The 23,598-nt window shown below is 37.1% G+C and overlaps 1 protein-coding gene across 1 annotated transcript in view; it reads left to right on the top strand.

Moving 5' to 3' along the window:
- LOC107597769 (A disintegrin and metalloproteinase with thrombospondin motifs 3-like) overlaps positions 1 to 23,598 on the top strand; it is a 61,126-nt gene that overhangs the window by 11,589 nt on the left and 25,939 nt on the right. The window contains exons 5-8 of the mRNA XM_016288949.1: positions 7,222 to 7,378; positions 13,211 to 13,390; positions 15,901 to 15,929; positions 19,752 to 19,835. Coding sequence (XP_016144435.1) covers positions 7,222 to 7,378; positions 13,211 to 13,390; positions 15,901 to 15,929; positions 19,752 to 19,835 — 450 coding nt within the window. The remainder of the gene's footprint in view (positions 1 to 7,221; positions 7,379 to 13,210; positions 13,391 to 15,900; positions 15,930 to 19,751; positions 19,836 to 23,598) is intronic.

The raw sequence follows: 23,598 nt of genomic DNA, 5'->3' as shown, positions 1-23,598 counted from the left end.
GCTCACTGCATACTGGCACCATTGCTGATCTTTGCAACAACTGATGTAAACTTCAAGGATGATATATAATTATGGTCTCATTAAGCAGCAGCGAAGGCAATGTCAAGCTGTTTGTGAGTTGCGCTTGCATTGAGACCCCGATACAGCAGGTAAACGAACCACCTGCGCACCGCAGTAATGAAGACTTAAGGACAGAAGCACTTCTGATAAATATGTGAACAGACAACATTTATTGTGGCACTGAATCTCTGAAGCGTACCAGACATAATTATGAAAGCTCTGGCAGACATATGTATGAGGTGGTCCAAATGTCTCTCTGAAGTCTTTCTCACGCATCTCATGTCTGCAGCCTGCAAACGATGCATATTTATTTCAGACCATGCATGTAGAGTTTTGGTGCTGAGGCTATTCATACTGTGTGCAAAAACAGTGAAAAGCCCTGTAGACCAATTTATGGACAAGCTTTTGCAATATAGGCTTGTATGAAGCAACATAATGAACTGCTGTGGCTCTAACAGTGTGGCAAATGTGTGTTCCATTCAAACAGGCCAACAATTTAACTTGCTCAGTAAGATTCTCTTCAGTCTGTGGCTTCGCCATGACCATAGTTGAGCTGAAAGAGAAAACTTACTGTAAAAGACTTAAAAGGCAGTGCTTTTGTTGCTTTATGACTTGCAGTCTGACACATTTCAGAATGCACTGAAACACAAAATCGATGTCACAAAGCTAGATGCATTTGTATTTCACATACTTTTCTGTATGTTTTAGGCCTTTTGTTGCAAATGCAAAATGCATGAAATACTTCTGAATAAAGAATAATGTCAAATCTTAACATTGCAAACATGCTGTAAAATCTGGTTGTTTCTGACAGCTGCACTGCATGCATGTTCACAAGCCGATATCGATCAGCTTGGTTGCTCTTATCCACAGTCTGTCAAACCCAACCTCATTCAAGCTGACCATACAGGATCCAGTACAGATGACTACTGTATATCGATGGAGTGCATCGATTGACATAAACAGCCCCCACATTAGAGCTCTTATGCAATGCAGAGGATGTCATTTGAAGGTTTGTTTGCTTTATCTGCCTCCATCCAGCGGGTTATCGGACACACGGTCGCTGATGGAGGTCCATGTGCTTCTAAACGCGCCCTGCAGAAATGCAGACAGCTGCTCTCAGCATGGGCAGAGATAACTGTAATCACTGCCTTAATGTGGCGCATTTGAAAGCACATCCTTGAGGATTTATGAATAGCGGGGTGTCCCCTTCAAGCCTATGAGGTCATTGGTATGGCACGGATCAGGCGGGAGAGGAAGCACGACTGTCACGGTAAAGATAGATCAGCTGCCGAGCATGTGTGCCAACATCAACACCGGCACGTCTTGTCTTGCAGGGTCTGCGTGTCAAAGAGCGTCCCCCACCCTACAAACTGCAGGCCGCAGATTCATACAGTTCACTGAAAAAATCAACATGCAGACAGTAATGAATGCTCACCCAGATGCACCGAGCGTGCAGGTTTTAAAAGTTTGCTGTGCATGTGTGTAAGCGGCCTTTAACACCAAATGTGACAGCTGTCACTGAATCTCTGGACTATTTCCATCTCTAACTTTAGCTTGTCTCCATGGTAAACCCACAGCAAATCCAGTTTAGGATATGCATGGGAATGCTGTGAAAGCATATCTGTTCTATCTCTGCGTCCAAGATCTTTGCGGTTGCTAGATTCAGTCGGACCTCCCTGAATTCTGGGAAATCTGAACGTGCCGTCACTAGCTTGCACTTATGTTTACACGATTCTCACAGAAGAGAGAGGTCTTGTTTTTAAGATTCAGCGCTGACAAGAAGGAGCCAGCCGTCTTTATCTCTGCATTTGTGATGAAAGGTTATTTATTAAAAAATTAGAATAATAAAAGCCCTGTTAAAAATATACATCTTTATTTTCACGTAGTCATTTGAACAACCAAACAGTAAACATACTTGTGTGTTGTGAACCTAAGCAATGCAGTAACAGTACTGGTTCATTTCGAATCGGACATAACTTCGAAGAGTGATGTTTGATTCACGAACAAATGATTCCTATAATAAACCGATTCAAAAGAATTCCTGACGCACGTTCGAGTTCGCTCGTGAGTTAGCGGGTTGAATCAGATTCACTCGGATGAAAAGATGTTTGATTCACGAACAATCTAATTCACTTTTTAATCAGTCAGTGAATCGTTCTGAGCAGTTCACAACTGACTCCCTTACTGAACCAAGAGTCTGAGTTTGATTTAGCTCAGAACGATTCACTGACTGATTAAAAAGTGAATTAGATTGTTCGTGAATCAAACATCTTTATTTACACATTGTCTTTTAAACAACTAATCAGCACAGTAATGGTTAATTTCTAATTGGTTTAGTTGAGGGAATCAGTTGTGAAATGCTCAGAACGAATCACCGAGTGAATCTGATTCAACCCGCGAACTCAAACCTGCTTCGTCAATTCTTTTGAATCGGTTCATAAGAATAATTTGTTCATGAACCAAACATCACAGTTTGCACCTTTTGTTTTGTTTACACGCAGGTGACACTGTTTAAATCTTGATGAGTGTGTACTGTAGTGAATGTAGATGTAGCAGCGGTGACATAAGGTCTAATTTGGTGTGATGTATGTACTGTATGTGTGCTGGAAACAGGAGTATTAAGCATATCAAGAAGTGGCTATTTGTGTTTCCATAAAATCCATGGTGTCAAACTCAGTTCCTGGAGGGCCGGAGCCCTGCGGAGTTTAGTTCCAACCCTGCTCCAGCACACACACACCATGTAGTTTTCAAAAAAGCCTGAAGGTCTTGAATAGCTGGATCAGGTGTGTTGAAGTAGGGTTGAATCTAAACTCTCCAGAGCTCCGATCCTCCAGGAACTGAGTTTGACACCGGCGGCATGTGACCCGCTGGGAAAACCGATGCACATGATTTATTATGTTTCCATGTCAGACCCCAATGGAGTAATTATAGAAATAGTTCAATCAAAAAAACAAAAATTCTGTCATCATTTATTCTCCTTGATGGCGTCAGTCATACGGGTTTGGAACGGCATGAGTGTGAGTAAATGAGGACAGAAGTGCTTGAATTATTCCTGTAAACCGGAGCCCCGTGTGAAGGCTGATATTACACTAAATATGAAGCCTTTTTATTTTGAGGCCTGAGAGTGTTGAGAGCGCAGTGCTGATGTGTAGTTACTCCTGTTGTGTCGACGGATGGGATTACGGAGGATGAAGTCGTGGTGTGAGAGCTTTATGTCCGTCAGCGCTTGCTGTGATCTGCGTTAATTAGTGTGAATGTCTCCGTCTGATGTACGACATGTTCTTCGCCCGCAGTGATAACTGATGCTGCTCTGGATGCCGATCACAATAATCCATTAGAAAGTGTCAGGCAAGACTGCAGGTTCATGCGGGATTTAGACGAAATGTGCACAATGTTCTGAAAGTTTGGTTACAGCTTAGACACTGATATTATAGCTAATTATTACTGATCGATTACTGATAACCTTAACATTTGTCCTTGAATGCAAATTTCAAATCATTGTCCAAATGTCATGTCCGTGAGAATAAAAATATTATTAAAAGCTCTTCTGCTCACCAAGACTGCATTTATTTGATAAAAAATACAGTAAAATTGTGAAATATTATTATAATTTAAAACAGCTGTTTTCCATGTTAATCTATGTTAAAATGTCATTTATTTCTGTGATGCGCAGCTGTATTTTCAGCATCATTCCTCCAGTCTTCAGTGTCACATGATCTTCAGAAATCAGTATAATATGCTGATCTGCTGCTCAAGAAACATTTCTGATTATTATCAATGTTGAAAACAGTCGTGCTGCACGATATTTTTGTGGAAACTGTGATGCATTTTATTTTTCAGGATTCACAGATGAATAGAAAGTTCAGAAGAACAGCATTTATTTGAAATAGAAAGCTTTTGTAACATTATTTATAAATGTTTTTACTGGCACTTTTGATCAATTTCATGCATCTTGCTGAATAAAAGTATTAATATCTTTTTTTTTATCTTGTATGTAGAAATGTCAGTAGAAAACATAACATTGTCCAAATGTTTGGCTCTCAGAATTGTTTACTTCAAACAGAAGGCTGAGATCCTGACTACAAATTATAGGTTGACAAACAATCTCCCTCAAATTGCATGTTTTGCTGTGGTGTGACAATAACGAAAGACTTTGGGGTTTTCTCACCACTGGATGCTTGCCTTTTCTTTGTCTTATTGTTTGTCTTGCAGTTTTTAGAAAAACCCGCTCTATTTTACAGTATTGCATCTTCTTCTTCAGTAAGTCACATCAGAAATCAGACTCGGATGGTTGATTTTACAGTCTCAATCCCCCAGATATAGACTCTAATTATTACATTTCTGCAATTAATTCAGCTGAAAACACTTTACTTACACACTCCATTTAAACTTTATATTGCAGATAATTTCAGTCTTGGACCTGCATCTATTTCTGGTTGTTGTAAACATGATACTTTTTAAGAAACTTAGAAAATCTCCCTTTGACTTTGACTTGACAGAATTCTTTCAGAATGCAACAGTGATGATGTAATATTTGAATCCTCGATTCCAACTGGTCTGTTTTCTTACAGCCATTTGCATACTGAATTGCTATTGGTTGTTTCATTTTTACTCCAATTTTACCATCTTTAAGCTGTTTTAACACTTTTAGACATTGAGTGTCGTGGAGAAGAAGCTCCTAATAGCTTTCATTCCTAAATATACACAAAACTTGCTGTTTGCAAACACAGATATTTGTTTCTGGAAATGAAAATCTAAGGCATCTTTACACAGCCGAATTAAGGCTGCTCTGTGCCTGCTCAAAATTTAGTGTAAAGGTGCAATGCCACATCAAAGCCAGACTAAATTAAGCCTGCTCTGATCCACCTTAGCTCATTGTGGAAATGCATTTATGCCACCTCTGAGCAGCATTAAACAGCCACTGTAAAGACACCTAAATGCCACTTCAGAAGCGCTTCTGTGCCACCTTTGCAGTGTAAACTAAAGTCACCTTTACACAGCCAAGTTAAGACTGCTTTGTGCCTGCTCAAAATTCTGTGTAAAGATGTAATGCTGCATAAAAGCCAGACTAAATTATGCTTGCTCTGATCCACCTCAGCTCCTAATATCAAAGTATACAGTTGTAATTGCTTTGTAAATTGCTTAAAATGCGTTTATGCCACCTCTGAGCAGCATTAAACAGCCACTGTAAAGACACCTAAATGCCACTCAAGAAGCGCTTTTGTGCCACCTTTGCAGTGTAAACTAAAGGCCTCTTTACATGGCAAAATTAATGCTGCTCTGTGCCTGCTCAAAATTCAGTTAAAGGTGCAATGCAGCAGAAAAGCCAGACTAAATTAAGCCTGCTCAGACCCACTTTAGCCCCTAGCATGAAATTATACAGTTGTAATTGCTGTGGAAATGCATTTATGCCACCTCTGAGCAGCATTAAACAGCCACTGTAAAGACACCTAAACGCCACTTCAGAAGCGCTTCTGTGCCACCTTTACAGTGTAAACCAAAGCCATCTTTACACAGCCAAGTTAAGGCTGCTCTGTGCCTGCTCAAAATTCTGTGTAAACATGTAATGCTGCATAAAAGCCAGACTAAATTATACCTGCTCTGATCCATCTCAGCTCCTAATATCAAAGTACACAGTTGTAATAGCTTTGTAAATTGCATAAAATGCATTTATGTCACCTTTGAGCCACTTTAAACAGTATAAATGCCACTTCAGAAGCGCTTCTGTGTCACCTTTACAGTGTAAATTTGGCACTGGTTTATTTTGTTCTTTTTGAATTTACTATATAATCTCTAGCCATTTTGCTCATGTGTGATTCTTCTAGCTTGCGTGTGTGAAATGCTCGCGGCCGTATGGGGCTGGACGGAGCGTCTCGCTATATTATAAATATCCACCTTCAAAGACAGTGGAGCTGATATGTGGAATTTAGTGTATATTCGTGCTTAAAGAGGTGTCAAGCTTGCTTTTTGACTCATATTGTCAAGAGGGACTGGAAAATGATGGACAGGCGGTGTCCTCACTATCTTAACTCGAACTTGTGGGTTTCTGCATGCTTTAGCTAGATATTTTCATGTTATGAAGTACATTTAAGTGATGTTTGTTCATGCAAATCTCGCTTCCGTGATGCTAGTGTGGTTTTCAGGACACTTGCCAGTGTGTTTTGGGTGATAGTTTACCGTCTGGTGTGAAAAGACTCTTTTGTGAGAATCTTATGTGCTTTGCCGATGTCAAATCCTGCAGAATCCTGGAGAAAGAGCTGCAACAGCAGCAAAGATTACAATAATGAAAAATAATGACCGTTTGGGCTTTGTGTTTCCTGGCCTACATTATGGCCCACATACGGTCTTTGTGTTCCAGATGAAAGTGCTTCCTTCTGCCTTTGTTCAGGTAAGAGCTCTAGACAGGCAAGTGGTTCGGTGCAGATGTTGGGCTCCATCCACTAAGCAGACGTCTGTCTAAACACTCGGAGTTCAGTTTACACTCCATGAGAGCAGCATGAGCAGGAGAAGAAGAGCTTTAGCCTCGGCTCTTGCCGTCTTCTGGCCTCTGAACAATTTTGACACTCATTGAGCATCTTTCAACCTCTGCTGATGTTAAGCTTATATACAAATATATAAAGTTTGAAGTCACAGGTAGGAGGAGTTTGTGCTGTTGGTAAATGCAGGCTAAACACAGTCCATCACGGTCTGGATCGGTCAAAGTGTATTTATAGCATTCCTGCCAAAAAAAGCTTGTGGATGCTTTTCTTGTTGTTGTTTCTTGGCCACATTCAGCCTGAAACGACAGATTGATAGTATTTTAAACACAAAGGAAAGGCGCTGTACTCCTTCTGTACTCGTACAAGTGTTCGGTTGAGTTGACTGAAGTCGTTTTTTGTTACTGGTGTCACTGTTTATTGGTTTTGATTTGGTTAGATTTTTTCCCGAAACTTTAAGCTCATTCCTGACCACAATATCTCAATTTATGTGTGTTGAGGAGAGGTGGAAAATCTAATTGTGGATTTTCTGATTAAAATTGTGATTCTGATTGAAAATGTCCAGGTTTTGCTTTGCTTGTTTAATAATAATAATAAAATCAGGAGTTCGAGGTGGATGTGCTCGTTTAATGTGCTTTGTCTCTGGTCGTCCGTGTTTGTCTGATGGATCTCTGTGTGGTTTCAGGCAGGCTTGATTCGCACTGATGATGAAGAGTTCTTCATCGAGCCGCTGCAGAAAGGCCAGCAGGAGGTGGAGGTCAAAGGTCGCGTCCATGTGGTCTACCGAAGGTCGGCCATCAAAAGGGACAAGGATCAGAGGCGAGATGACCTTCACAATGAAGGTAAGCAGAGGTTATGAAAAAAAAAGTTTTTTTATCCTGATTAAAATTGTGATTGTGATTTAGTTTACTGTGTTTGTTCTTAGGGCTGCACAATTTGGACAAAAATATTAATTATAATACAGCAGTATGACAAAAAAATTATTATAATGAATTAATACAATTTTAAAAAAATATATGAAATATTACTAAATAATAATAAGAAATATAAAAACATTAAATATGATCATTTTACTATTATTACTTTTAATTTTACTATTATCATTACTAAAATAGTATAAGAAATATTAAAGTATTTACAAACAAAAAATATTTATGTATATGCATTTTGACTATTAATTGTATTAATTCATTACTTTTAATTGATTATTACTATTACTAAATTGAAATAAGAATTGAGTATTTTAGAACAATAAATAATAATAATAACAAAAATATAATTTTATTGTACAGTATAATTGTACAATTATAATTCTAAATATTATACTTTAATATGTACACAAATATAAAAAGTAAAACATTATAATTAAAACATTTTGAAATATAAAATAATATATATAAATTAAATTCTATTTCGCAATTTCAGTTTAATTTTGATTAAATGTGACGTATCTGAGACGTACTGCATGAAAAGATGTGATTGCTGATTCTGACCTCAATAAACATTTTTTGTCAGACTGTACAATATACATCTTAGCTTAGACATTGAAGTGTTGCCACATCTTTACTGACACACGCAACTGGAATCAAGCAAGCCTGCAGAGTCAGATGTATTGCTCTGTGACGGAAGGGAAGCGTCTGAGAGCCGTTCTGTGAATTTAAATGCACATTACTGAAGTGCTGAACTCGAAAGCTGCTGAAGCAGGAACTTTGGAAGCTGTCATGGATTCACTGGAAGAAGTCTTAAAGAGATCTTTTACTATAAAAGTGCTTTCAATTCTGTTCCACTTCTGCAGAGCGTCAGCAGTCGAACCCAACATGAGCATCTGCTTTCACAGGTCAGGTCCGGTCCAAAGACTCTGTATAGAGAAAAAGCTAAAGATCTTTCACTGGCCAGACAGATTGTGAAGGCCTCGTCCGGTTATTTATCGCAAATCCTTCTATTGATTTCTAATTTGTTTGTTTGGTGCCATGACACAGTGATGGTAATATCATAGTACTTTAATATACACTACCTTTTAAAAGTTTGGGGTCAGTAAGACATATTTTTTTAAAGGAATTAATGCTTTTATTCAGCAAGGACGCATTAAATTGCTCAAAAGTGCCAGTGAAGATATTTATAATGTTCTAAAAGATTTCTATTTCAAATAAATGCTGCTCTTCTGAACTTTCTATTCATCTGTGAATCCTGAAAAATGAAATGCATCACAGTTTCCACAAAAATATTGTGCAGCACGACTGTTTTCAACATTGATAATAATCAGAAATGTTTCTCGAGCAGCAGATCAGCATATTATACTGATTTCTGAAGATCATGTGACACTGAAGACTGGAGTAATAATGCTGGAAATACAGCTGCGCATCACAGAAATAAATTATGTTTTAATAACTATTAACATAGAAAACAGCTATTTCAAATTGTAATAATATTTCACAATTTTATTGTTTTTACTGTATTTTTAATCAAATAAATGCAGCCTTGATGAGCAGAAGAGACGTCTTTAAAACACATTTAAACACGTTTAATATTGAATGATCACCATATTCATGTACTGTGATGTAAACATCCTCAATACATGTCCTTAGAAACTCAGACACTAAACCGTCACTTTGTCTGGTCTTCGTTTCCTGCAAAAGCCTCTGTGCATTAATTATTTACAGAGAATCCATGTCTGACTGTCCCATGGACCTTCATTTGGACAATGCAATGATGCAAGTGATATGAAATATCCTTATATACAGTGGGTACGGAAAGTATTCAGACCCCCTTAAATTTTTCACTATTCTTGAATGGCCCAGCCAGAGCCCTGACTTAAACCCAATTGAGCATCTCTGGAGAGACCTAAAAATGGCTGTCCACCAACGTTTACCATCCAACCTGACAGAACTGGAGAGGATCTGCAAGGAGGAATGGCAGAGGATCCCCAAATCCAGGTGTGAAAAACTTGTTGCATCTTTCCCAAAAAGACTCATGGCTGTATTAGATCAAAAGGGTGCTTCTACTAAATACTGAGCAAAGGGTCTGAATACTTAGGACCATGTGATATTTCAGTTTTTCTTTTTTAATAAATCTGCAAAAATGTCAACAATTCTGTGTTTTTCTGTCAATATGGGGTGCTGTGTGTACATTAATGAGGAAAAAAAAATAACTTAAATGATTTTAGCAAATGGCTGCAATATAACAAAGAGTGAAAAATTTAAGAGGGTCTGAATACTTTCCGTACCCACTGTATATATATGGACTAAAATAGTGATATCCTGTGATAGATGTTTCCATGTAGGACACGAGTGCTTTATAACAGATTCACACGAGAGTGATGGAGAAACACTGAGCGGAACAAGAAGACGAAGAACTTATTAAAGGCTTTGTTAGATGCAATATGAAGTGGAGTGATGCAGCCTGTAAGAAGACTAATAATCATAACATAAATGGCAAAACCCTTGAAATATCCTGCAGTTTTGCAGCTGCACGGTGCTTTAATGCTCCACACCTGTATCAGAGGAATCCAGAGAGAGAATAATAATGGTCAGTAGTCAAAGTCTAGACCGGCCCGCAGCTCGTTCAGCTCTGACGTCTGTGAAATTATGGCAGAACGTCAATGTAAATACCATATGTCTTGAGTTTTATGGAGAGATGTGCCAGAGGTCTCCGTTGTTTTTCCGCTATGATGTTTACCTCGCCTGTGCCTTTCTTTTGCTGCAATAGAATTTGTACTCGACCTTCTGGTGTCTGAGATTTCTGACCTTTAGTTACACATTTAGAGTTTGATTTGATCATTTTCTCTTTCTGCCATTCTGGCTTCGGTTCTGCATACTGCATTCTTCATGCTAAATATTAATAAATGTTAAATAAACCTATTGAGCTGCTGGTTTAAAAGCATAAATATACTGTAGTTATCTAGAAATAAAACCATTAGAAAAAAAAAGATGACTTGAAATAAATGTTAACTGAAATAAAATAAAACATACAATTATTTCTCATTTTAATTGTTTAACTTGATGTACTAAAATAACTCAAATTAAAACGGGAAAAAAAAAATATTAAAATTTACATAGACATATATATAAATAAAAATGACAAAAAACACAGCAAAATTATTCCAATCTTAACTAAAATTAAATAAAAATAAAAACTATTTCAGCTGAACTAAAACTAAAATAATAATAATAATGATAAAATAAAACTGAGTTTAACTTGATGTACTAAAAAACTAATAAAAGTGGCAAAACACACAATTTAATAACTAAAACTTTAGCTAAAATTGAAATGAAAATTGAAAATAAAAAAACAAAAACTGATCCAAAAATATTAATAAAAAACTATTAATATTTTTAAAAATAGGACTGATGGACTGAAATAACTAAAACTAAAACTGAAATAAAAATTTATAAAATGCTATATAGGCATAATTGAAAAAATTATAAAACTAATAAAAATGGCAAAAACACAATTAAATAGCTAAAACTTTAAAATTAAAATGGAAAATATAAAAAAAAAATATGAATAAAAACTATAATAGTATCTCAGTGATACTAAAATAACACTGAGGCACACAAATATTGGGTAAAATAGTCACTTTTTAATACTATTATATAAAAAAAATTATGATAATAAATATTGAGTCTTTAAACATCAAAACTGACAACTGGTTTCTTCTGTTTCTAAGCACTTCCCTTGTTCTGAAATGCAAAATGCATGCTGTTTTACACTTTAAAACAGCATTTAATGTTTCACGTCTACATTCATTAGGCTGTCTTATGAATAATGGGATCTGGGACGCTTCAGCCACAGCTAAAATAAAGCAGAAATCCTTGTTTTATAATGAATGTTTATTGTTTCGTAACACTTTTTTTTTTGCAGCTCAAGCTGTTGCCGTTGACTGACTTGTCTTTAGTCGTATTATATTTACTTGAGCCCTTTGTATTGTTTGTGTGATCGTTGATTCATTAATATTTATCAGTCATCATTTTTTTTCAGCTGTTACTAACATCAGCAGCACTCATACAACAGTCGGACCAGAGATGACCTCAGCTGGTAATGTAGTCTGATGTTTCCTCTGTTGAGTGTGTTTTGACTGAATGTTTGTGGATCTGCAGAATTGAACAGTTGTGTGAGTGTTTTTTTCTCTAAATAGAGACGATCTACAGTTGTAGATCAAGGCCCTTTTTTTTTTTTTTTTTTTGCATTTAGCATTTAGCATATTTTTTCTCTGCTGTCAGCGACCTGTCAGAACAGACCTGTGAGCCGTTTTTGTAATCGCAGGTTTTCTTTATTTTTGGAGACATTCCCAAAGGGAGTTTTTCAGATTCTGCTCGTTTCTCGTGACAGTTCAGTCCTCAAATTACAGCTAAACACACACATTCACAGAGTCTCTGCGATGTTTGTTTGTGCGCTGAGCTTCATGGTGTGAGACACAATGTTTAAAAAACAAAAACAAGAAAACGCTTTCTTTCCTCTTCATCATTTCTATCATTGGCTGATCAGCCAGTATTTGCTTGTTCAGAGCAGGCTTGAGATATTTAATGAAGTTTTAGACCTCTTCATGTGATAACACTTACAAAAAGCTCTTATTTGTTAATGCATTAATTAACGAACAACGATACATACATTTTTTTCCACAGCATTTATTAATCTTTGTTTCTGTTATTTAATAAAAATGCAATTCTTTATTGTTTGTTCATGTTACTTCACAATGCATTAACTAATAATAACCAATATAACCTTTGATTTACTAAAAAAGGTATTAGTAAATGTAGAAATTAACATTAAAATAAGATGAACGAATGCTTTAGAACTATAGCTTATTGTTCATGTTAACTAATGTGGTTAACTAATGTTAATAAACGAGACTTTATTGTAAAGGTAGATATTTTTACTAAAACAAAATATTTAAAAAACTTATTGAATTAAGCTAGTTCCCAAGGAAACATTTCTCATTTTCATTTAAACTCGATACAATAAAATTACTAAAAATAAAATAAAAAATTATAAAAACTATATAGACATATTAAAAAGAAACGAATAAAAAATGAACAAACACAAACTTAAAAATTAAAATAAAAACAGAAAAAAATGAATTTAATTAAAATGAATTAATAAAAACTAAATGTTAACTGAAATAAAATATTTAAAAAACGTATCGAATTAAGCTAGTTCCCAAGGAAACATTTCTCATTTTCATTTAAACTCGATACAATAAAATTACTAAAAATAAAATAAAAAATTATAAAAACTATATAGACATATTAAAAAGAAACGAATAAAAAATGAACAAACACAAACTTAAAAATTAAAATAAAAACAGAAAAAAATTTAATTAAAATGAATTAATAAAAACTAAATGTTAACTGAAATAAAATATTTAAAAAACGTATCGAATTAAGCTAGTTCCCAAGGAAACATTTCTCATTTTCATTTAAACTCGATACAATAAAATTATATATATATATATATATATATATAAAAAAAAAGATATCATATTAAAAAGAAACGAATAAAAATAACAAACACATAAAATAAAAACAGGAAAAAAACCTAATTTAAACGATTTAATTGAAATTAATTAATAAAAACTATATATATTAGCAATATAAAGCAACTGTGTTTCATCATTATTGGATCCTGTTTGTATGGCATGCAGAAGCGAGATAAATCACTCTCCACTTTGCGTTAAGCTCCTCTGCTCGGCATTGTGGGTGTCGTACCACCTGGAGACTGTTTTCTGGACAGCACAGAGCCTGCGGACAATGCTTGCGTTGTTGCATGTGTTGAGAGACGGCCTAGTTTCGTCCTGCGTCGGTGTGATGCTGTGCACCAGCGAGAGATGCTCAACACCTTCAGAGAACTGCTGCATTGTTCAGCATTCAGGAGCGATTTCAACTAGTCTACTCCTTACATCAGGCGATTAGCCTCAGTCAAAACATTCGATAAGCAGCCACATGCTAAATAGTACTCATTAAGCTAGATTTGAGGTCAGTGCAGTTCATGCAGGTTTGTTGCGTTAGCCGTCATATTTTCATCTCTAGGCTCTGTTCACCTCCTGTCAGAGGCAGAGAAATTGTGTTTTTACATGCAGGGGGCTGTCAGACATTCACGTTAGCCTGTGACTGATGGTCAGATGTGTGTATGTGTGTCCTGTAGAGACTGAGACGGCTTTCAAGAGCTGCAGGTGAGCTCACTTGGGCCTTCTGCCATAAATAAACACAAACGAGCCTCTCGCGAAGGTCGTCGGACAGGGTCGCACCTCGTAAATTCGCAAACACGTTTACAAATAGGAGACGCTCACGTTTGCACGTCTCCTTTGGTGCTGACATCAATCTGTAGGACGCTTGAAAGAGTCTGGATCAGAACATCCGCTCGCATCATTCCAGGCAAGTGTCCGCGTGGTGGGATGCCGACTGCATCGTGCAGAGTCTGCGACCCGAGCCTAGACGTAATTACAGCCTATGTGTGTTTTCCAGACGGAGGGAGAGTTTTTTGTAGCTAGTTGTGAAGTTTAAAGTTTGTTGCATTGCTGACAGGTGTATAGAAACCGGCTTTTTCATATCTCGATTTGTTTAACAAAACGCAGTCTCCTTCAATACTCCACTTAAATGAATTGCACATTAATGCACATTCCTGATTTTATTGTGAACGATTCACTTGTGCATTTTATATTTACATAAATATATAACTCACACTCGCTAGCAATGCCAAGGTCATGGGCTTGATTCCCAGTGAATGCATGAACTTAGTAAAATGTGTACCTTAAATAATAGTTCACCCAAAAATGAAAATGTTCTCACACTCAGTTCATCCCAGATCAGGATGAGTTTGTTTCTTCATCAGGTCTGTAGAAATGTAGCATTGCATCAGTGTCTCAGCAATGGATGCTCTGCAGTGAATGGGTGCCGTCAGAATGAGAGTCCAAACAGCTGATAAAAACATCACAAGTAATCCACAGCACTCCAGTCCATCAGTTAACATCTGGAGAAGACAAAAGCTGAAACTAATCCAGCATTAAGACATTTTTAACTCAAATACATAGAGTCTATAATCCATAATAACTCTTCCTCCAGTGAAAAAGTGTTCTGGTGTGAATCAGGAGAGAAATCTGCACAGATCAAGCAGCGTTTAAACAGCTCTAAACACATATGTGGCTGGATTGTGATGTGAGAGACAACAGCAGATGCACTTTTTTCACTGGAGGAAGAGTTATGGATTATGGACTCAATGTTTTTTAGTTAAAAAGCGTCTTAATGCTGGATTTGTCTCAGCTTTTGTCTTCTCCAGATGTTAACTGATGGACTGGAGTGCTGTGGATTATTGTGATGTTTTTATCAGCTGTTTGGACTCTCATTCTGACGGCACCCATTCACTGCAGAGCATCCATTGCTGAGACACTGATGCAATGCTACATTTCTACAAATCTGATGAAGAAACACACTCATCCTGATCTCGGATGACTTGAGGGGGAGTAACTTCAGTAACTTTTTTTTTTTAGTTAAAAAGCGTCTTAATGCTGGATTTGTCTCAGCTTTTGTCTTCTCCAGATGTTAACTGATGGACTGGAGTGCTGTGGATTATTGTGATGTTTTTATCAGCTGTTTGGACTCTCATTCTGACGGCACCCATTCACTGCAGAGCATCCATTGCTGAGACACTGATGCAATGCTACATTTCTACAAATCTGATGAAGAAACAAACTCATCCTGATCTCGGATGACTTGAGGGGGAGTAACTTCAGTAACTTTTCATTTTTGCCTGAACTATTCCTTTAACTGCAATGCAAGCCGTTTTGAATAAAAGTGTCTGCCAAATGCATAAATGTAATGTACAATTAAACAAGTTTAATAAGTCAATAAGTCAATGGGGTTCAGTGTTGCTGTACTGCATTCTTCTGCTGAATATCCAGGTTTACTTGGAAATGTCGTATTGCTGATGTGAAACTGTTTGCGAGTGTTGCCAGAATAGAAATGGTTTTGATAGAATGTTTTTCAGTCGAGTCCTCAGAACTCATTAAATCAGATGTGACGGAAGTGGCCCGTGAGTTTATTTCTGCTCTGGTATAAGACAGCACGGGCTGAGCGGAGTGAACGTGGTGATGTGAATCATTATAATTACCCATAATGTATAAAGGGCACAAGTTGAGAGATGTTGCTGCAGAAACGCTACACGGTGTCATTTCAAGTAGTTCTTCAGAATGTTTTATTTAACATTAATATTACTTCTCAGCCTTTTTGGAGTCAAGTGCAGGATTTGTTTTTCCTGTCAGTTTACGTTTATTACCAAGAGACTCTCTGTAGTGAATTGATGTGAACTGGTAGATGGGGCAGATTTTGTAGGGCTGAGAGTTTTCTGATAACATTTCTATTCTTGTTTGTAGGGCTGCGCAATTTGACCAAAATTATATCGGTATGGCTATAATAATAAAACAATATTTAATATTTATCTGACGGCACCCATTCACTGCAGAGCATCCATTGCTGAGACACTGATGCAATGCTACATTTCTACAAATCTGATGAAGAAACACACTCATCCTGATCTCGGATGACTTGAGGGGGAGTAACTTCAGTAACTTTTTATTTTTGCCTGAACTATTCCTTTAACTGCAATGCAAGCCGTTTTGAATAAAAGTGTCTGCCAAATGCATAAATGTAATGTACAATTAAACAAGTTTAATAAGTCAATAAGTCAATGGGGTTCAGTGTTGCTGTACTGCATTCTTCTGCTGAATATCCAGGTTTACTTGGAAATGTCGTATTGCTGATGTGAACCTGTTTGCGAGTGTTGCCAGAATAGAAATGGTTTTGATAGAATGTTTTTCAGTCGAGTCCTCAGAACTCATTAAATCAGATGTGACGGAAGTGGCCCGTGAGTTTATTTCTGCTCTGGTATAAGACAGCACGGGCTGAGCGGAGTGAACGTGGTGATGTGAATCATTATAATTACTCATAATGTATAAAGGGCACAAGTTGAGAGATGTTGCTGCAGAAACGCTACACGGTGTCATTTCAAGTAGTTCTTCAGAATGTTTTATTTAACATTAATATTACTTCTCAGCCTTTTTGGAGTCAAGTGCAGGTACATAATTACATACATAATTATTTATTTTTTATAATAACAGAAAAAAATGATTATTATTATTATTATTACTAAATAAAAATATAAAAGTATATGCTTTCCAGAAATACTCAATTAAACCAAATAAGAAATATTACTATTTTATTATTTCACTGCAAAATAAAAAATCTTAAAGTAATTAATAAAAAATAAATAATTTAATTTTACAACTGTAAAATCAAAGAACCAATATTTATGGCTATAATTTTCAAATGTTAAACCATCAAACTTTTATTCTGATAGAAAACATTTTTCATTCTCATTACAATTATGGGAAGATGATTGTTTCACTTTAAAACATGCAGCGAATGTTTATTATGCAGTCTTTGTGATTTCGGTTTTATTTCAATTAATCGTGCAGCTCTACTTTAGTGCATCATGCTGTGTTTGCACAGTTTTTGATAGTGTTTGCTATTGTGCATTTATTGTCCTCCTCTGTTTTGTATTGATTTTCTCTTCAGTGTGTGGAAAAACTGCAAAACTTGAGTCGTGTTATTGCAGATGTGCTGTAAAGGTGACTTTATCAAGAGGACGAGTAACTCAAGAGGATTTAACCTCAGCCGATTCCTCCAGCGCTATCTTACCCATATTCCTCAGGCTGATCTTCAACCTTCACCGCTGTTAAATTTCAGCCACACTGAGTGAAACCAGCATGAGGCACAAAAACAGAGCCGAGAGGAAACGACGGCTGTGTGTTTGACCAGAATGCATTTGTAAACTCCATGACCTCGGCTGCAGGATCAAGTGTTTGAATGTTCTGTCTTTCCTGATATATGGAAAAAACATCCCGGCTGTTTTCCCTCTGGCTGCGTGCGCTGCGCTCCGAGCCGAGGTTGTGCTGACATGTCTTGCGGACGGTGCGGCAGCGATTGAACACGTCCAGATTGATGCAGCGCTGAGTTTTGTTTAAATTCCACACCAGAGGCTCGTTAACTGCGTGCCACGTGTCAGACTTTGAGCCCAAACTGCATTTTTTTGTAGGTCAGATATTTTTGGCATTGCATAATAATAAGCTGTAGTGAAGTGCGCTGCTTTTTTAAAAGAAGATGTTGCACGAAATTCCCACCAGAATCAAATGGATTCAGACTTCACTAAGTTTAAAGGAATTCTTAGTTTCGGTTTTATGACTTTTTCATATGTGTCCTTGCTTAGTAAACTAAAAATAATTCCATAAAACATTTTTTTTTTACTTCGAATAAAGTAAGCTTTAACTAAAATAAAATATAACATAAAAAACTTAAACTTTTAATATTTTAGCTAGTTGCCAAGGCAACATTTCTCATTTTAATTTATTTTTCTTCATGTACTAAAATTAATAACTAAAATAAAAATGAATGAAAACTATATAGATATATTAAAATAATAATAATAAAAATAACAAAAACACATAACTAAATGACTCAAATTTAAATGAGAACAGAATATAATAATATAAAACAAAAAGTAATTCAAAATAATAAAAACTATATTAGTATCTCAATGATACTAAAATAGCATCAGCATTTTGGGTCTCATTTTAAAGCCAGAAAACGCAAGTACACAAATGCAAACGTAAATAATTGACTAACACTTGATGTATTTCTGAGCGAGTGAAATAATATACGCTACCGGTCAAAATGATTGGAATAATAATTTTTTTTTTTTTAATGTTGTTGAAAGAAGTCTTGTGCTCACCAAGGCTGCATTTATTCGATCAAAAATACTGTAAAATCAGTAATATTGTGAAATATTATTATAATTTCAAATTATTTTTTTCTATGTGAATATATTTTAAAATGTAATTTATTTCTGTGATCAAAGCTGAATTTTCAGCATCATTACTCCAGTCTTCAGTGTCGCATGATTGTTCTAGGTGACGTGCACAAAAAAGAGGTGGTACAGTTAATTTTGACAAACCTCATGACATATTAGACTGTTGCACCGTAGAAGAAAGCTCACTATAACGCATCCTTGCGGCGACACTGAGAACGCAGCATTTGCGTGTGTTACATATATGTAACGTGAGTCATTTCCGAACATAACAGCATGTGGATTCGAGCTTGTGCGTCTCAGAGGCGTTCAGCTGCGTCTGGGTTTCAAGCATCCATCAGAATAATGTTCCACCAGAAACAGAAATCTCTCGACAGTCTCGGTGTGTTTCCAGCTGTGTTTGTCAGGCTGTTTTTCACGTCACACTCCCTGCGTTACAGTTCCCACTCCTGCAGGACGACGCTCGTAGCACGGCATTAAACAGCATTCAGTCACTTTCCTACATCCTTCCCGAGAGCCTAAACAAACAGTCTCTCTTGTTTGTGAAGAAACCTCAAAAACTAAGTATTAAAGTGCATTCTGTGCAGCGTTTGTGAGTCAGACATGCAAATAATTACCTGGCGACCCCTCAGAACATGTTCGCAACTGCATCGAATCTTGCATTGACATGCATCGTTCATGTTTCTTCAGAAATAATTTAAAAAAGTCTAATTATAATTAGTTTCGGTGGTACTGTGATGGTAACAGTATTGCTGTAGTGCTGTTTGGTACTGTTTGTTGGTGCAAGTTCATTCCTGGAGCATTTACACTAGTGAGTTGTTTGCATTAGTGTTGACTTTCATGTCTTTGGTGATTTTGGACGGCTGTGTTTGTCTAGTTTGCTCTTTAAATGTAAACGACTTCTTCATAACCGCAAACCGCAGACGCAGTGCTCCAGAAAAACAGTGTTTGCATTACAATGTTTCAAATAATTACTCTGAGTCTCTGAGTAAGCAAATAAATAAATATTTAACATATTTATTTATTGTGTATTTTATTTACTTTGTTATTATAATTTCAGTTTTTCCTGGCAATTGTTTTGATTTTTTTTTTTTGCTTTGCTCCCACTGTAAACAACTGTAATTTTTAGTTTTTAATTATTTAATTGAAAAAAAAAGCATAAAATGCCAGCACGTTCTTCATGTTTGTGGATCTCATCCAAAATGTTCAGTAGTCGGTAGTGAAATGGTTTTTGAATTCTGTTTTATTTTGACTTTAAGGGTTTTCAGTCAGTTCTGCATAACTGGCCAAAAGTTTTAGATTTACAGTAGATTTCGATTAAGAATCTTTTATTCATCAGATCATTCTTTTCTGTGTCCACAGGTTGATGAAATCTATCACGATGAGTCTCTGGGAACCAACATCAACATTGTGCTGGTCCGAATGATCCTGGTGGGATATCGTCAGGTGAGCGCTTCTTTAAATGTGACCCTGGAGCACAAAAACAGACATAAGGGTCAATTTTTCGAAATTGAGATTTATGCATCATCTGAAAGCTGAATAAATAGGCTTTCCATTGATGTGTGGTTTGTTAGGATCGGACAATATTTGGCCGAGATACAACTATTTGAAAATCTGGAATCTGAGGGTGCAAAAACATCTAAATAATAAGAAAATCATCTGAATGAAGTTCTTAGCCATGCATATTACTAATCAAACATTAAGTTTTGATATATTTACGGTAGGAAATTTACTAAATATCTTCATGGAACATGATCTTTACTTAATATCCTAATGATTTTTGGCATAAAAGAGAAATGTATAATTGTGACCCATACAATGTATTGTTGGCTATTGCTACAAATATCCCCCAGCGACTTAACACTGCTTCTGTGCTGCAGGGACACATATAGATATTATCAGTGCACACAGAAACCACCCAAATCTCTTCATGCCGTTTAGATGTGCCTTTTCATTGCGTATAGTGAACAATAATAGACTCTGCGGGGTAAAAAACAAAAACATCTAAATAATAAGAAAATCATCTGAATGAAGTTCTTAGCCATGCATATTACTAATCAAACATTAAGTTTTGATATATTTACGGTAGGAAATTTACTAAATATCTTCATGGAACATGATCTTTACTTAATATCCTAATGATTTTTGGCATAAAAGAGAAATGTATAATTGTGACCCATACAATGTATTGTTGGCTATTGCTACAAATATCCCCCAGCGACTTAACACTGCTTTTGTGCTGCAGGGACACATATAGATATTATCAGTGCAGACAGAAACCACCCAAATCTCTTCATGCCGTTTAGATGTGCCTTTTCATTGCGTATAGTGAACAAAAATAGACTCTGCGGGGTAAAAAATCTATTTGAATAATAGTAATTCATTTCAAAATAATAATGGAGCTGCTGGTTTGCCAGTGTATCTGTTTATGAGCTGATGGATCACTGGCAGCAGGTTTTTAAAGAGACTTTATTAAAGGGGTCATATGATGCTGCTAAAAAGAACATTATTTTGTGTATTTGGTGTAATGCAATGTGTTTATGCGGTTTAAAGTTAAAAAAACACATTATTTTCCACATACTGTACATTATTGTTTCTCCTCTATGCCCCGCCTTTCTGAAACGTGTCGATTCTTACAAAGCTCATCGGTCTGAAAAGCGAGGTGTGCTGTGATTGGCCAGCTATCCAGTGTGTTGTGATTGGCTGAATACCTCAAGCGTGTGATGGAAAAGTTACGCCCCTCACCGTACTGTGATGATGCCCTGTCCAGCCGGAGCGACGAGACAAAAACATTAAAACCCATTATAAACCAGGCATTTGTTGCATCCAGTGGGGACATAATTACTGATTATAATGACTTATACTGTCTTTTTACGCGTTGCATGGTGCTGCGTAAACATAAAACCATGTCTGCATTTGTGATCGGAGAAATGACAAACAACAAGTGCTACTCTACACTGCCCAAAACTCACGTTTGAATCGTCAGTGGCAAATCCTTTAAATATAAAAAAACGTACTTGCAGTCTGTGAGTCAGACCAGCCGGCATTGTAGTCTACTCTCCCAGGATCAGGACACAGTCCTCCATAAAATGTGCTGCACACATCTGAATATTTGGGTTAGGGTTAGGGTTAGGGCGGCGTTATGCAAATCTTCCCACATAGTGATGTAGACATGTGGGGGCGTGTTAGAACGAGGCGTTTTAGGGGGGTGTGGCTGACTCTTAACTTTTATAAAGAATATCTCTTTGAATTTGAGACTTTAGTCTTTGCAACTTTACAGATCTTCTTTATGCACCAAGAGCTTGTAACACTTCAAAGAGAAAGGAAAAAAAGTGCATCATATGACCCCTTTAAAGCTGGTTATTTGGCTAAGAACTAGCCATCTGGAAGACGTGACTGCTGTGAGGTTTGATCAGAAGCGGTGTGTGGATTTCATGAACCTCCAGCTGGCAAACACATTCAAATATCAGAGAACAACTCAATTTCACTCCTGTTTGCAGAGAGGCTAATAAAGAGAAACTGAGCTTGACAAACATTCTGTATTCTTTAAATAAAGTACAGCTAAAGTACAGTGTGTGAGTGAGTGAGTGAGTGTGTGTGTGTGTGTGTGAGAGTGAGTGTGTGTGTGTGTGTGTCTGTGTGTGTGGGTGTGTGAGAGAGTGTGTGTGTGTGTGTGTCTGTGTGTGTGGGTGTGTGAGAGAGTGTGTGTGTGTGTGTGTCTGTGTGTGTGGGTGTGTGAGAGAGTGTGTGTGTGTGTGTGTCTGTGTGTGTGGGTGTGTGAGAGAGTGTGTGTGTGTGTGTGTCTGTGTGTGTGGGTGTGTGAGAGAGTGTGTGTGTGTGTGTGTCTGTGTGTGTGGGTGTGTGAGAGAGTGTGTGTGTGTGTGTGTCTGTGTGTGTGGGTGTGTGAGAGAGTGTGTGTGTGTGTGTGTCTGTGTGTGTGGGTGTGTGAGAGAGTGTGTGTGTGTGTGTGTCTGTGTGTGTGGGTGTGTGAGAGAGTGTGTGTGTGTGTGTGTCTGTGTGTGTGGGTGTGTGAGAGAGTGTGTGTGTGTGTGTGTCTGTGTGTGTGGGTGTGTGAGAGAGTGTGTGTGTGTGTGTGTCTGTGTGTGTGGGTGTGTGAGAGAGTGTGTGTGTGTGTGTGTCTGTGTGTGTGGGTGTGTGAGAGAGTGTGTGTGTGTGTGTGTCTGTGTGTGTGGGTGTGTGAGAGAGTGTGTGTGTGTGTGTGTCTGTGTGTGTGGGTGTGTGAGAGAGTGTGTGTGTGTGTGTGTCTGTGTGTGTGGGTGTGTGAGAGAGTGTGTGTGTGTGTGTGTCTGTGTGTGTGGGTGTGTGAGAGAGTGTGTGTGTGTGTGTGTCTGTGTGTGTGGGTGTGTGAGAGAGTGTGTGTGTGTGTGTGTCTGTGTGTGTGGGTGTGTGAGAGAGTGTGTGTGTGTGTGTGTCTGTGTGTGTGGGTGTGTGAGAGAGTGTGTGTGTGTGTGTGTGTGTGTGTGTGTGTGTGTGTGCTGACACCCTGCGCCAGCGCGAATCCAGCATCTCCAGACACGAGGTGCTGCATTAATTAATTACAGCAGATTGTCTTTCTGTACATGACACTTTATGCATTCTTATGTTTACACTTTCACATGAATGTATGCTTAATTTTCATTGCATTACTGAAGCAGATTGCATTTTGCTGTCATGTATAAACATGGGCACGCATTTCTTGTCACCACACGTCCTTCCTGCTCACCTTCAGCACTTCTGGAGTTGGCTGGAAGCTGTAAAAATAATAGTGACAAAGAATATTCATTGAGTTTGACAACTAGCAGAACACAAGTGTGTTGTACAAAAAGCAGAGAAATGGGTGTGTGCTTCATTAATTGATTAGCTGCTTTGCTTGTAACGCTGTTTGGTCATTGAGCAGATGCAGAAGCTGTCAGTCATTTTAGATGCAGAATGAATATCAGAGGTTTAAAGTTCTGTTTAAATCTGGAAATAAACAAAGCCTTTGAAACATTATGATGCAAACAAAAAAGAAATAAAGATTATGCACAATTATGCTGGTAACATGATCTTCAGGTTTTGTTCATGTGCTGCTTAGTATTCAGAATTAAAATTCTAAATACTAAGACATCTTTAAATGCGTGTTTTTTTGTAAAAACTAAATTTCTCTCAAATTGAAAAATAAAAAAATGCTAAACTGAATCAGTTTCACTTTTTGGCTTTTTGTTGGGGG

Source organism: Sinocyclocheilus grahami, unplaced genomic scaffold (genome assembly GCF_001515645.1).
Source record: "Sinocyclocheilus grahami isolate Dianchi unplaced genomic scaffold, SAMN03320097.WGS_v1.1 scaffold236.1, whole genome shotgun sequence".
Taxonomy (NCBI): Eukaryota; Metazoa; Chordata; class Actinopteri; order Cypriniformes; family Cyprinidae; genus Sinocyclocheilus; species Sinocyclocheilus grahami.
This window is presented reverse-complemented; position numbering and strand designations above follow the sequence as displayed.